The 16,057-nt window shown below is 45.2% G+C and overlaps 1 protein-coding gene across 3 annotated transcripts in view; it reads right to left on the reverse strand.

Annotated features, from left to right (window-relative positions):
• Positions 1–14,094, reverse strand: part of NPEPPS (aminopeptidase puromycin sensitive) — a 94,773-nt gene extending 80,679 nt beyond the window's left edge. Inside the window, exon 1 of one of the 3 annotated variants that reach the window (XM_009236557.4) lies at positions 13,580–14,094. In XM_009236557.4, coding sequence (XP_009234832.1) covers positions 13,580–13,840 — 261 coding nt within the window. In that variant the 5' untranslated portion in view covers positions 13,841–14,094. Of the gene's footprint in view, positions 1–12,860; positions 12,930–13,579 lie in introns of those variants that run through there. The other 2 variants (XM_054546291.2, XM_063718818.1) reach the window with 2 other exon arrangements.
• Positions 14,095–16,057: the final 1,963 nt, after the last annotated feature.

The raw sequence follows: 16,057 nt of genomic DNA on the forward strand, positions 1-16,057 counted from the left end.
CCTGGGCAACTGAGCAAGACTCTGTGTCTCTCAAATAATAATAATTATTATGTTAGTAAGACCTGGACTAATATCACAGTCAATTTTTTAAAATCCAGACTTCGCTAAAACCTAGACTGAGAATTTATGCATCAATGGTACAAATAAATGAAGTTTTAATAATCCAAAGCAACTCATGTTTTCCAAATTATATTAAAAACAATAATGGATGTTTAAGTATTTCACATCACTTACATCTAACCAATGAGCAAAATAAAATAATGTTTTCTACTTAAGTCTTGATTTTAAACTATTAAAGGGCTGGGCACAGTGGCTCATGCCTGTAATACCAACACTTTGGGAGGCTGAGGCAGGAGGATTACTTGAGGTCAAAAATTCAAGACCAGCGTGGGCAACACAGTGACACAAAAAAAAATTTAAAAATTAGGTGGGTGTGATGGTACCCACCTATAGTCCTAACTACTGGAGAGGCTGAGGGAGGAGGATCCCTTAAGCCCAGGAGGTCAAGCGAGGCTGCAGTGAGCTATGATTACACCACTGACCTCCGGCCTGAACAAGAGAGCGAGACTCTGCTCAAAAAATAAAAATAGGCTGGGGGCATCGGCTCACACCTGTAATCTTGGCACCTCCGGAGGCCGAGGCAGGCGGACCACCTGAGGTCAGGAGTTTGAGATCAGCCTGGCCAACATGGTGTAACCCCATCTCTACTAAAAATTGGCCAGGTCTGGTGGCACACACCTGTAATCCCAGCTACTCAGGATGCAGGGGCAGGAGAATCACTTGAACCCAGGAGGTGAGCTTGCAGTGGGCCGAGATCACACCACTGCACTGCACTGCAGCCTGGGCGACAGAGTGAGGCTACGTCTCAAAAAAAAAAAAAAAAAAAAAAAGAATACAAAAATCAGCCAGGCAAGGTGGCACAGGCCTGTAATTCCAGCTACTCAGGGAGCTAAGGCACGAGAATTGCTTAAACTCGGGAGGCGGAGATTGCAGTGGGCTGAAATCGTGCCACTACACTCCAGCCTGGATAACAGAGTGAGACTCTATCTCAAAAAATAAATAAATAAATAAATACTTTTAATTTCATAAAAATCTTAATTAGGAAACATTTCTTACAACATATTGCAATAATTATATATTTTAACATGCACATCAAACTCACCATGAGGCCTTCTGTGAGGATAGAGGAAGAAGGCTGACACTATAAATCACGTCAAAACTTTATACAATAACTCACCGCCAAATGTGGTGGCTCACACCTGTAATCCTAGCACTTTTGGAGGATCAGGCAGGCAGATCACTTGAGGCCAGGAATTCAAAACCAGCCTGGCTGACATAGAGAGTAGAGAGACCCCATCTCTACTAAAAATACAAAAATTAAGGCCAGGCACGGTGGCTCACGCCTGTAATCCCAGCACTTTGGGAGGCCGAGGCAGGCGGACCATGAGGTCAGGAGATCGAGACCATCCTGGCTAACACGGTGAAACCGCGTCTCTACTAAAAATACAAAAAATTAGCCGGGCGTGGTGGCCGGCGCCTGTAGTCCCAGCTACTCAGGAGGTTGAGGCAGGAGAATGACGTGAATCTGGGAGGCGGAGCTTGCAGTGAGCGGAGATTGTGCCACTGCACTCCAGCCTGAGCAACAGAGCAAGACTCTGTCTCAAAAATAAATAAATAAATAAACAAACAAACTAGCATCTTGGTCCATGTTTTCCTGTGCACACATGAGAGAATTTTTCCATGGAAAGGAACCTAATAGTGGACTTTCTGGATTGTTGGACATAAATCTTCAACTTTACCAAGAACTGCCAAATTATCCTCTAGAGTGGTATCAACTGACATTCCCATGAGCAAAGAATGAAGAAATTCCACTTTCAGCATGTTCTGAAAAACTTTAATATTTTTGACAATCTAATGGGTATTAAATGATAGTCCTGGCTAGGCACAGTGGCTCAGGCCTGTAATCCCAGCACTTTGGGAGGCTGAGGTGGGTGGCTCACTTGAGGTCAGGAGTTCAACACCAGCCTGACCAACATGGTGAAACCCCATTTTTACTAAAAAAAAAAAAAAAAAAAACACACACAAAATTAGCCAGGCATGTGGTGCGTGCCTGTAATCCCAGCTACTTGGAAGGCTGAAGCAGGAGAATCACTTGAACCCGTGCAGTGGAGGTTGCAGTGAGCTAGACTTAGCCATTGCACTCCAGCCTGGGCAACAAGAGCAAAACTCTGTCTCAAAAATTTAAAAAAAAAAAAATTTTTTTACTGATAGTCCATTGGTTTAATCAGAATTTCCCTGATTTCTAATAACATTGGTTACTATGCATCTTTTCTCGTGTGTGTGTGTGTGTGTGTGTGCCATTAAGTTTTTCCACTGTGAACTGCTTAACACTCTTGTGCATTTTTCTTTCTTTTTTTGAGATGGAGTCTCGCTCTCTTGCCCAGGCTGGAGTGCAATGATGTGATCTTGGCTCACTGCAACCTCCATCTCCTAGGTTCAAGCGATTCTCCTGCCTCAGCCTCCTGAGTAGCTGGGATTACAGGTGTGCACCACCACGCCCATCTAACTTTTGTATTTTTAGTAGAGATGGGGTTTCACCTTGTTGGTCGGGCTGGTCTCAAACTCCTGACCTCGTGATCCGCCCGTCTCAGCCTCCCAAAGTGCTGAGATTACAGACGTGAGCCACCACGCCCGGCCTCTTGTGCATTTTTCAATTTAGTCATAACCTTGCTTATATGCATTTATTTTGTTTTAAAAAAAACTTCAAATTCATTTCCAGACATTTGAATGTTCTAAATCTAAAATAACAAAAACACAGATGCCCTAAAATCACAAAGAAATGCTTCCTGAGGCAGGTAAGTGTAGCAAGCCATGTGGAAGCTGTGCACACCCCTTAAAAGGAGGAGATGGTAGCCATTTCTTGAAGCCAATGAATTATCGCTATGGTGACTGGCAGGTTTAGTGCTGACAGATCTTCCAATTTTTTTTTTTTTTTTTTTTTGAGACGGAGTTTCGCTCTTGTTGCCCAGGCTGGAGTGCAATGGCGCGATCTCGGCTCACCGCAACCTCCGCCTCCCAGGTTCAAGCGATTTTCCTGCCTCAGCCTCCCTAGTAGCTGGGATTACAGGCATGTGCCACCACACCCGGTAAATTTTGTATTTCTAGTAGAGACGGGGTTTCTCCATGTTGGTCAGGCTGGTCTCGAACTCCCGACCTCAGGTGATCTGCCCGCCTCGGCCTCCCAAAGTGCTGGGATTACAGGCATGAGCCACCGCACCTGGCCTGATCTTCCAATTTTTTTAAAAAAAACTACAAATTCAGATTTCATGTGCAATCTCTCAATTTTTTATTAATGGTAACTAATTCAAGTTTTCAGAAACACTATATAGACCAAACAAAATCTGTGTGCAGATCAACAATGCTCTTAGACAACTGAACATACCACAAAACTAGGTAAGAACATCAGAGTAGTACGATATCTGCATGAAAGACCTGTATATGGGTAATCATTTATTAATAACCAATACATATTTAAACATGATTAGCTGGCAACTAAAATTACCTGACCTAAATGAGACAGTAAGTTACAAAGCCTATAACGAGCTATTCAAATTCTCTAACACATAAAGTGAAACTACTTTGGCTCACAAAAAAAATGCTTCTCATAAATCTTCATGTTTCAAAACAAATGTCATTTAATGAATGGCTTATCTTTTAAGCAGCAATACTCCTTCACACTGTCTATTTCACCAAAACATACCTAAACAGCACTAAAACTTTTGTGTCCAACTGGCGATTTATAGCACTAAAGTTGAACAAAAAACAAAAAGAATTCTTTGCCTATTCAGAAGTTGACTTAAAAATTCAGAAACATGGCCAGGCACGGCGGCTCATGCCTGTAATCCCAGCACTTTGGGAGGCCAAAGTGGGTGGATCACGAGGTCAGGGGTTCGAGACCAGCCTGGCTAATATGGTGAAACCCCATCTCTACTAAAAATACAAAGATTAGCTGGGTGTGGTGGCACATGCCTGTAATCCCAGCTACTTGGGAGGCTGAGGAAGGAGAATCACTTGAACCTAGGAGGCGGAAGTTGCACTGAGCCGAAATCGCGCCATTGCACTCCAACCTGGGCGACGAAAGCAAGACTCCATCTTAAAAAAAAAAAAAAATCAGAAACACAAAGAAATGAAGCACTTACTGGGGTATGCTCCAATGGGTAAAATGAATAAAAACCTTTCTGAGTTTGAAGTTTATGCCAGCAAAATAATAACCGTGGTTTAGTTACTAGTCTTAATCATTATCTAGGCAACCACACTTTCATCCATCAACATCTACAGTGAATTTCACAGTAGCCAAGCAGTTAATCCACCAATGTCAAGATACCTGTACAACATTATACATGCCAAATCACAAAGCACATTACTATTGCAATCATTTGAGAGAAAGTATTTGTGCATTTTGGAAAGGCACCATGCACAACATCCAATTACAAGTACCTTCCAACTCCTCCTGTGTTTAAGGGAAACTCATCTATTTATACTAATGAATTAAGCTGTTTCTTGAATTGCTACTAATTTTTTTTTTTTCCAGGATACTACCATTTCTGGAAGGGTGGGAGGGAGGAACCAAAGGAACAAAGGTACTTATCTTAAAAATAGAAATCCATTCAAATTTAGAAATTGGTCAGCATCCTGTCTCATATTAGAGATGCACTGATTTAAAAACTTGACCAATAATGGGATAATCTATGTAAAGTGTCTGTTTTAGCACTTAGCGCCTCATATGTAGTCATCACTTAATAGATGCTAAGACATACACATACACACACAGGTTAAATTGTGCTCTCATATCATCTAACAGCATTCACCTAACAGTTTATAAAGCTTCTGATCAGAATGATATGAAGTTTAAAAACTATGTATTGTATTATATGGCACTTTGGATATCAGCATATGTGTACTACCCCAAGAAGGTAATTTAAAATATCTGTTTGGACATAAGTGTATGTGCTGACTACAACGCAGTATAACACTGCTCTTTGTGACGCTGCTCTTCCAAACAGTAGTGCTGACCTGATGGTGTAGTACATGATTTCTCACCTTTGACACCTTCATGTTAGTAAATATTAGCTGTGTGTTCTGCTATCAAAAAAACAGGTAATAATTCAAAGAAATTTCAGCATTAAAATCTTCAGTTTCCAAGTTTAAAACACAAGTGAAACACGGTTGGCATATAAAAGTGCACTGATAACACGCTCATTTTCAATTTTTCTACTTGATGTTATTAAAGGATAGAATGTTAGTGTATCCTTGCTTTGTTTCAAACCCAGGATTAAGTCTTCTTGGCCTCCTATATAGACCGCACTTCAACTGAGCCAAATACTAAGTAAGGGCTGTACCAAAGAGGCAGCTTGATGCCTGGTAACAACTTTACAATGGAAGCTTCCTATGAGCTAGGCAGGCAGAAATCGGAGATAACATTTTCCTGAATGAGTCTACTACAGTCACTCAGGAACAAATCTTACATGTACTATAGTAAGACTCAAGAGGGTTTTTTTCTGATTGTCAATGTCCTGAGATTTCAGTAAAAGAAAATCTCCAGTGTGACAATTCCAAATGCCAATCAGTCTGAAGCCTGAGTCAATTTGCCTAATGAAACTGATTTCACCATTAAAATAGCAATAATTGTTGCCTTGGTGGAACAGTTCTATAATAGCTAAAGACAAGAAGAAGCAAATAATTAGTAAACTCAAGTTGAGCCAAGTTTTCTAACAAGAGACATTGAAAAGAGCCACTTGCAGAAGGTCAAAAATAATTACCATTAATGTAAAAATGCAAAAGGCACAGAATATTGGTATGTGATGTTTGTGGCTACTAATATGCAATTAAAGTTTTAAACTATACATAGGAATAAAAAGGAATAATACGCACCTACCTGAAGAAAGAAGTTACTTCTAGGGGCAGTGTGGGATGAGATGGAAATGGGTTTTAGAGGTATCTGTGACATTTTATTCCCCCCCAAAAAAAGCATGCATAGTCTGATGAAAATGGGGCAAAACGTTAACATCTGTTTAATCTCATACTGTGTGACTTTCTTGTATTTCTAAAATATTTCCTAATTTAAAATAAAATTTTAAAGAGATTACAAGTGACCAAATAAACCAAGAACCACATACTTGTATGGTGTTCAAAACGAAATCACTAAAATCTAGAGAACTAATCTCAGTCAACAACATAAGCCATCAGAAGGCTCAGTTATTTCCCACTGACTCACATACAGATTAGAGTAAGATTTACTTCACAATAAGAGCAGGCTCATTTATGTGGCAAAGTTCAGAGAAGCTTCACAGATAACTTACTACTCAAGACCACATTTACCCAGGTTGTATCAGAGTATCAGTTGTATCTAGAACCAGGAAGCTAAAAAAAAAAAAAAAAAGGCCTGGATGAAAAGCCAAAATAGGTGATACAAAGTCCATACAATAAAACGCATACCCTTTACTCAGAAGAGAATCCAACAAACTCTCACACAGCAATTGATTTTCTAGCCCAAACAAGCTTGTTTATCTGGCTACTAAGCCTTCTTCAGATGAAGTTCAGTAAAATACAAGAGGGAAGAAATTGCACAACAGGCAGCAACAAGGCACAATAAGCAGCAAGAAGAATATGAGAATAAGGAAAACAAAACTACTTTAAAGAACAGATACGGGCTGGCTGGGTGCAGTGGCTCAGGCCTGTAATCCCAGCACTTTGGGAGGCCGAGGTGGGTGGATCACAAGGTCAGGAGTTCGAGACCAGCCTGGCCAATATGGTGAAACCCCTTCTCTACTAAAAATTCAAAAATTAGCCTGGCATGATGGCAGGTGCCTGTAGTCCCAGCTACTTGGGAGGATGAGACAGGAGAATCGCTTGAACCCGGGAGGCCGAGGTTGCAGTGAGCTGAGATCACGCCACTGCACTCCAGCCTGGGCGACAGAGCAAGACTCTGTCTCAAAAAAAAAAAAAAAGAACAGATATGGACTAGGCGCGGTGGTTCACGCCTGTAATCCCAGCACTTTGGGAGGCAGAGACAGGCGGATCACCTGAGGTCGGGTGTTTGAGACCAGCCTAGCTAACATGGTGAAACCTGGTCTCTACAAAAATACAAAAATTAGCCAGGCGTGGTGGCATGCACCTGTAATCCCAGGTACTAGGGAGGCTGAGGCAGGAGAATCCCTTGAACCAGGGAAGTGGAGGTTGCAGTGAGCCGAGATCGCACCACTGCACACTCCAGCCAGGCCTAGGCAACAGAGTGAGACTCTGTCTCAAAAAAAAAAAAAAAAAAAAGAAAAAGAACAGATATGGCCGGGCGCGGTGGCTCACACTTGTAATTCCAGCACTCTGGCAGGCGAAGGCAGGCAGATCACCTGAGGTCAGGAGTTCAAGACCAGCCTGGCCAACATGGTGAAACCCTGTCTCTACTAAAAATACAAAATTAGCCAGGCGTGGTGGTGCATGCCTGTAATCCCAGCTACTAGGGAGGCTGAGCAGGAGAATTGCCTGAACCTGGGAGGCAGAGGTTGCAGTGAGCCAAGATTGTGCCACTGCACTCCCGCCTGGGCAACAGAGCAAAACTCCGTCTCAAAAAGAAAAAAAAAAAAACAGATATGAAACTGATAAATTATAGTACATAGTTTGGGGTCAATGAGAGATGTTCAGAATAAAGTTCAGTATTTAAAAAAAACAACAATGAAACAAACCTACACTATGAGGAATTGCAAAGCATAAAAAGATAATGTATTTCAGAAATATTTCCATTCAGATTAGTAAACTTTTTTTTTTTTTGAGACAGGGTCTCGCTGTGTCACCCAGGCTGGAGTGCAATGGCATGATCTCAGCTCACCGCAACCTCTGCTCCTCCGCTTTCCGAGTTCAAGCAATTCTCCTGTCTCAGCTTCCCGAGTAGCTGGGATTACAGGCATGTGCCACCACGCCCGGCTAATTTTTGTATTTTTTTGTAGAGATGGGATTTCACCATGTTGTCCAGGCTGGTCTCAAAACTTCTGACCTCATGATCCACCCACCTCAGCCTCCCAAAGTGCTGGGATTACAGGCATGAGCCACCACGCCCAGCCTAGTAAACTCTTTTTAAAATGTCTAAGGGCCTCAAAGGGTAAACTTCAGTTATCTGGAAAATTCACTGCAGAATTCATTGCCAGATGAATTAGACAAAGCTTAGCATACAAAACTGTTTGTTATACTTCTTTCCTCATAGATACATTTCAAAAAACAGAAAATCTGAACAAATTCAATTCCTTATCACCAATATTTTGAATTTAATTTTATATATATGAATTTTTTTTAAGAAAATTTCTTCCTTTTTTTTTTTTTCCCTGGAGACAGGGTCTTGCTATGTTGCCCACACTGGTATCAAACTCCGATGCTCAAGCAAGTCTCCCACCTCGACCTCCCAAAGTGCTAAGATTACAGGAGTGAGCCACAGTATTGGCCAAAATGATTACACAGAAAATATGCAGAAAATGGCCAGGCATGGTGGCTCATGCCTGTGATCCCGGCAATTTGGGAGGCCAAGGCGGGTGGATCACCTGAGGTCAGGAGTTGAGACCAGCCTAGCCAACATGATGAAACCCCCTCTCTACTAAAAATACAAAAAATTAGCTGGGCTTAGTGGTGTGCACCTGTAATCCCAGCTACTCTGGAGGCTGAGGCAAGAGAAACGCTTGAGCCTGGGAGGCAGAGGTTGCAGTGAGCCGAGATCACACCATTGCACTCCAGCCTGGGCAACAAGAGCAAAACTCTGTCTCCAAAAAAAAAAAGAAGCCGGGCGCGGTGGCTCGGTGGCTCACGCCCATAATCCCAGCACTCTGGGAGGCTGAGGCGGGTGGATCACCGGAGGTCGGGAGTTCGAGACCAGCCTGACCAACATGGAGAAACCCCGTCTCTACTAAAAATAGAAAAAATTAGCTGGGCGTGGTGGCGCATGCCTGTAATCTCAGCTATTTGGGAGGCTGAGGCAGGAGAATTGCTTGAACCTGGGAGGCAGAGGTTGTGGTGAGCCGAGATTATGCCACTGCACTCCAGCCTGGGCAACAAGAGCGAAAAACTCCATCTCAAAAAAAAAAAAAAAAGAGAGAAAATTTGCAGAATTTGGGCAACAAATTTGTAAAACAGAATTGACAATCACCATTTAGGTGCCAAATATTTAATCTGCCAAACAAACTACTATATTGGCAACTCTTCACTTAGTGCTAATTTAGTTATCTCCAACATGAATATTTTGTTAGTAGAGGCCAGGGGTTGGCTAGGATATCCTGATTTCTGGCCTTGAATGATAAACTTAGTTTCTCTGGCACAGGTAAAGTATTTCCATAAGAGAAAGCCCAGCTGGGCACGCTGGCTCACGCCTGTAATCCCAACACTTTGGGAGGCCGAGGAAGATGGAATCAGGTCAGGAGATCAAGACCATCCTGGCCAATATGGTGAAACCCCATCTCCACTAAAAATACAAAAAAATCAGCCAGGCATGGCAGCGCGTGCCTGTAGTCCCAGCTACTCAGGAGGCTGAGGCAGGAGAATTGCTTGAACTCGGGAGGCAGAGGCTGCAGTGAGCCAAGATCGTGCCACTGCACTCCAGCCTGGGTGACAGAGCAAGACTCCATCTCAAAAAAAAAAAAAAAGAATACCCAATTATTGTACCAACCACTACACACTCATCATCATAAACAGTAGTCACACACATAAACTTATAATTCATTTTAATTAATTATCCACAAACAGAGAGGATCAAAATATGAAATATCTACAAAAGTCCACTGCTCTCAAGTATCCAGTGTAAAGGGAGGGGACAGGGAATGAAATAAATTTTGGGCCTAGAGAAACTTCTGTATAATAACAAATTTTCAAAACCAGCCAGACCACACTAATGTGAAAGACAACTAATTTTTTTTTTTTTTTTTTTTTTTGAGACGGAGTCTCGCTCTGTTGCCCAGGCTGGAGTGCAGTGGTGCAATCTCAGCTCACTGCAAGCTCCGCCTCCCAGATTCAGGCCATTCTCCTGCCTCAGGCTCCTGAGTAGCTGGGACTACAGGCGCCCGCCACCATGCCCAGCTAATTTTTTGTATTTTAGTAGAGATGGGGTTTCACCGTGTTAGCCAGGATGGTCTTGATCTCCTGACCTCATGATCCGCCCGCCTCGGCCTCCCAGAGTGCTGGGATTACAGGCGTGAGCCACCGCGCCCGGCCAAGACAACTAATTTTTAAATCACTGAACATGGACTAATTTCTTCACCTTCTGCAGCAGTCCACACCCCAGGCCAGGTTAAAAATCCACTAAGTTGGCCGGGCATGGTGTCTCATGCCTATAATCCCAGCTCTTTGGGAGGCCAAGGGAAGGGGATCACCTGAGGTCAGGAGTTCGAGACCAGCCTGGCCAACATGACAAAACCCCATCTCTACTAAAAATACAAAAATCAGTTGGGCATGATGGCACACACCTGTAGTCCCAGCTACCCAGGAGGCTGAGGCAGGGAGACTCGCTTGAACCCGGCGGGGGGACAGGGTGGAGGCTGCAGTGAGTCGAGATCACACCACTTCACTCCAGCCTGGGCGAAAGAGCAAAACTCTGTCTCAAAAAAATAAAAATTAAAAAATAAAATAAATCCACTAAGTTTCTAATATGTAACCTGTACGAATACTCTGGGCTTATCATAAAATTTTGTAACTAAAGCAACTAAGCAACTTGCATGTTATGTGTTATGTGATTCCAACTGTTAGGAAAACTGATCCAATATCAGTTATAAATATAGGTTTCTACAGATAACAATTTTGTCGCCGGGCACGGTGGCTCACGCCTGTAATCCCACCTCTTTGGGAGGCCGAGGCGGGCAGATCACGAGGTCAGGAGATCGAGACCACAGTGAAACCCCGTCTCTACTAAAAATACAAAAAATTAGCTGGGCGCAGTGGCGGGCACCTGTAGTCCCAGCTACTTCGGAGGCTGAGGCAGGAGAATGGCGTGAACCCGGGAGGCAGAGCTTGCAGTGAGGCGAGGTCGTGCCACTGCACTCCAGCCTGGGCGACAGAGCGAGACTCCATCTCAAAAAAAAAAAAAAAAAAGAATTTTGTCAATATTTTAAAATTCCCACAAGATACCACCTAATGCCACAATTTAAACGTATTGCTCTAATTCATGGATTTCAAAAACATTAATATATGCTTTTTACTTCTTACCAATGTTAATTCCTCTTTTACCCTTCCAAACATGTCAATTAGTACAATTTAAAAGTCCAATCATCCTTTAATAAAACCTGTTGGAATTTACTATTGTGTCATCTTTGTGTTGCCATCTAGCCTGAAAAGAATTTCTGGAAAAAAAGTGTTTTGAAAAGTTCATGTTACTTAAAAAATTTATTTATTTTTTATTTATTTCCTTGCATCAAATTAACAAGTCCCTGCTAATATCTAGTATAGTACCATATGCTCGCTCAATGGCACAAACCAGTCTTCCACAAAAGTAGAAAAGAGGTAAGGAGAAACATGTCACTGCTTGTTGTTCTATCCCGATACTTAAATTAAACTCACTTCTTTAATAAGTAATCATTTAAAAATCTGTACTTTTTTCTAGACTTTTCCCAAAATATGTTTGCCTCCAAAAATTATGAACCCATTTTGGCAACTAATAGGGTAAAGAAACAAATTTTTTTTTAATGTTAGTCTTTTCACATAATGCGAACTCATTCATCACTAGGTTCTCTTTCCCAAAGGTTTGCCAAGTCACAAGACACACTACTGTTTACAATCCCTCCCATCTGCCCCTTGCCAATATATATCAAACACTCTAGTCACTTGGCTTAAACCACAGTTTCCCAAATAACCTTCTCAAATTCTAATTTCGACCCAAGATGCATTCGTTCTGATTCATATTCTTAATGGGAAAATTTTAAATCACCTGATTTTCACTAAGTTCTGCCTTTTGATGCTGCCAAATCCTAGAGCCCTCTTGCTTTCACACCAGTGCCCCAAATGTGACAGCTATAGTTATCTATCACAGATAAGTATAAAGTATAGATAACCATACTTTTAAATTCTATACTTTTAGACGTATTTTTAATCTGAGTACCGTATCCTCTTGGTTTTCAAAGACAACTACCAACATTCAATTCATTCGAGTACCAGTCTTCATTTCATTTCATTACTATATACACCATGTTCTTTAAGGTTGGAGCCTACTGATTTCCCCCGACCCCAGACTGCAGTAGGAAGAGAAATGAAACAAAATATATTTACTAACATTCTACTTACAGATAACTATCAAACAGTTCCCATTTTTATTACAGGCTTCCTATTACATAGTATCATAAATGCCTATTGTGCAGGATGTTTGTCGGGCATCTATACTGATGGTCTCCAAAATCAAACAATACTTCAGATAATGCTGGGGGAGGAGGGAGGGGAGTATGATTCACCAAAAACTGCAGTGAAGAGTAATGGAATATTTTCACCAGTGGTTTTTTTTTTTTTTTTTTTTTTGAGACGGAGTCTCACTCTGTCGCCCAGGCTGGAATGCAGTGGCGCGATCTCGACTCTGCAACCTCTGCCCCCCGGGTTCAAGTGATTCTCCTGCCTTAGCCTCCCGAGTAGCTGAGATTACAGGGGCCCGCCACCACGCCCCGCTAATTTTCGTATTTTTAGTAGAGACGGGGGTTTCACCATGTTGGTCAGGCTGGTCTCGAACTCCTGACCTCAAGTGCGCCCGCCTCAGCCTCCCAAACTGCTGGGATTACAGGCATGAGCCACCGCGCCCAGCCAGCTTCTTAGAGGAAGGTATTGCTAAGCAACCATCACGGTAGCAATAAACCCACCAGCTTCGAAGGCCGCAAAGCTAGGAAGATAGGTGGAAAAGCGGAGATGGGGTCCTCCCGCAGCTTCTCTAGAGGTTAGGAGAGAACAAAGTCACTGCTGCACTGTCACTTAAGGGAAAGGGGGAGGGGGCGGATCATCTTGGAAACCCAGCCCCTGGGCTGGAGCAGGCGGGGAGAAATCAGCGAGGCTGCCTGGGATTAACATTCTCGTTCTCACCCTCTCCCCCCCTTCTAGAAGCTCCCCTCCTCGCTCCAACGCGGAGGCCAGAGTCCCAAATGACCACCCCCTCCAATCTATCACCCGAGAGGTGTAGAGAGAAACCAAAGAAAGAACTGAGTCAGGTGGTTGAGGCAGAGCGGGGACTCCCATGACCTCTCCGTCCTCCCCCAACACCCTCCAGCCTCCCCCGCAACACTATCAAGCCCAGAAGGGTCCGGGGCGGGGGGGGAAAACCCCATACAGGTGTGCTCGCCGGGGAGGGGCGCAATGGCCGGGCCGCCGGCTCCACAGAGCTCTCGCAGCGCGGCCCCAGCCCGAGCCCCAGCTGCAGCCCCAGCCCCAACTGAGCAAGGCAGAGCACGCCGACCCCGGCGCCCTGAGGCCGCCCAGCCCCGACCCGAGGCCCGCCCGCCCTCCTGGCCGGGCCCTGAGTCCAGCCCGCGGGCGCGGCCTAACTGCTCGCCCCGCAGCTTGCCCCGGCGCCCGAGGGTCACTGTACCTGGGCGGCGGCCTCCAGCTTGCCCTCGAAGGTGAAGTCCAGCAAGTCGGGCTTGAGGCAAAGGCTGTAGTTGATGGGGGAGACATCGGCAGGCAGCCGCTCGAAGGGCCTCTTCTCCGGCATCGCGGCGAGGCCCAGGCTGTGGAGGCGGCGGCGGCGGCGAGAGGAGCGGCTGAAGAGGAGAAGGAGGAGGGGAGGAGGCGGAGGGCCGAGGAAGAGCAGGCGGCGAGCGAGGGAGGGGGTGGCAGCTGCCAGCCACATCCACCGAGCGCGGGCGACCGCCGGAGGAGAGCGACCGGGGGAGCCTGGGGGGCGGGGGAGAGACCCAGCCGGAGCGCTAGGGGCTGGGAAGGAGGCGGTGCGGGCGGACTGGCGGGCGGGCTGCCTGCCTACGGGGAAGGGGGCGGAGGGGACGGAAGGGGAGGAGGGCCCGCAAGGAGGGAGGGAGAGGGGGAGGCGGTGGCGGCGGCTGCGTGCGCGGCCCCGCCGGCCGGGCGCGCCCCCGTGGAGTTCGCGCGCACGCCGGGGCAGAGGGCGGAGCGGCGAGCACGAGGGCGCGGCCGGCGGGGAGGGAGGGCGTCGGGTTGCCGGCGAGAGCGCAGGGCGGGAGGCGGGCTCTGCACCTGTCGGCGCCGCTCAGGACTGGGGGCGGCCTTCCAACTGGAAGGAGCCGGGAAGGGCTTGATCAGAGGAAGGAAAGGCATAAGGGGCCCTCGGGAAATTGAAGCCTACGCAGTTGGTCAGTTCAGCCATGGTCGCATGCATAAAATACCAGTTACAAGCAAAACCCCAAACTGGATTCTGCCTCCAGGTCAGCGAAAAGCCCTGACGTGAGGCTCTTTGGCCTCAGTTCCTGTTAAGTAGCAAATTCAAAGGATGATTTGAAAATGTTTTGTTATAAAACCTTTAATAGCTGGGCGCGGTGGCTCACGCCTGTAATCCCAGCACTTCGGGAGGCCGACGCGGGCGGATCACGAGGTCAGGAAATCGAGACCATCCGGGCTAACATGGTGAAACCCCGTCTCTACTAAAATACAAAAAATTAGCCGGGCGTGGTGGCTGGCGCCTGTAGTCCCAGCTACTCAGGAGGCTGAGGCAGGAGAATGGCGTGAACCTGGGAGGCGAAGCTTGCCGTGAGCCGAAATTGCGCCACTGCACTCCAGTCTGGGCGACAGAGCAAGACTCCGTCTCAAAAAAAAAAAAAAAAAAAAAAAAAACCTTTAATAATCTAGGTTACTTCAACCAATTAGATTTGGACTTTCGAGGGAGTGATTTCAAAAACAATATTTTTGTTTCCATGATTTAATGTTTAAAATGGGATGTTTCGGCCGGTCGCGGTGGCTCACGCCTGTAATCCCAGCACTTTGGGAGGCCGAGGCGGGCGGATCACAAGGTTAGGAGTTCAAGACCAGCCTGGCCAATATGGTGAAACCCCGTCTCTACTAAAAATACCAAAAAAAAAAAAAAAATAGCCGGGCTTGGTGGCGGGCGCCTGTTGTCCCAGCTATTCGGGAGGCTGAGGTAGGAGAATCGCTTGAACCCGGGAGGTGGAGGTTGCAGTGAGCCGAGATTGCACCACTGCACTCCAGCCTGGGCGACAGAGTGAGACTCTGTCTCAAAAAAATAAATAAATAAAAAATAAAATAAAATGGGATGTTTCACCTTTTCCCCATTTTCATCTTTGTTTCTTTTTAAACTAAAAGATCCTTCAGCAATCATGGCCTCGTTAATGGTGAACTATCTGTGGCTCTCTCAGTTCTGTAGATACCTTGCAAATTGAGGATATATATATATATTTATTATGTAACTGAAGTTATCTTTAAAAAGGGGGGCCAGGGCCAGGCACGGTAGCTCACACCTGTAATCCCAGCACTTTGGGAGGCTGAGGCAGGTGGATCACGAGGTCAGGAGTTCGAGACCAGCCTGGCCAATATGGTGAAATCCTATCTCTACTAAAAATACAAAAATTAGCCTGGCATAGTGTCATGCGCCTGTAGTCCCAGCTACTAGGGAGGCTGAGGCAGGAGAATCGCTTGAACCCAGGAGGCAGAGGTTGCAGCGAGCCGAGATCACGCCACTACACTCCAGCCTGGGCGACAGCAAGACTCTGTCTCAAAAAAAAAAAAAAAAGTGGGCCCAGGTGTGGTGACGTGTGCCTATGATCCCAGCTACTCGGGAGGCTGAGACAGAAGGATCATGTGAGCCCAGGAGGTGGAGGCTGCAGTGAGCTGTAATGGTGCCACTGCACTCCAGATGACGGAGTGAGGCCCTGTCTCTAAAAAAATAAAAATGAAATAACAATTTTAAAAATGTTCTTTAAAGCGTCAAAGGCAAGGAGATTTATCCATAATCTTCATATTTCTTTATAGAAATTTCTCAGATAGAACCCTGTAATTTCCAAAACTGAATGTAGTATGTTGTAATGGACCAGTACTGTCCAGCAGAAACATACTGTGAACCACTAGGTAGTATTAAATC

Source organism: Pongo abelii, chromosome 19 (genome assembly GCF_028885655.2).
Source record: "Pongo abelii isolate AG06213 chromosome 19, NHGRI_mPonAbe1-v2.0_pri, whole genome shotgun sequence".
NCBI lineage: Eukaryota > Metazoa > Chordata > Mammalia > Primates > Hominidae > Pongo > Pongo abelii.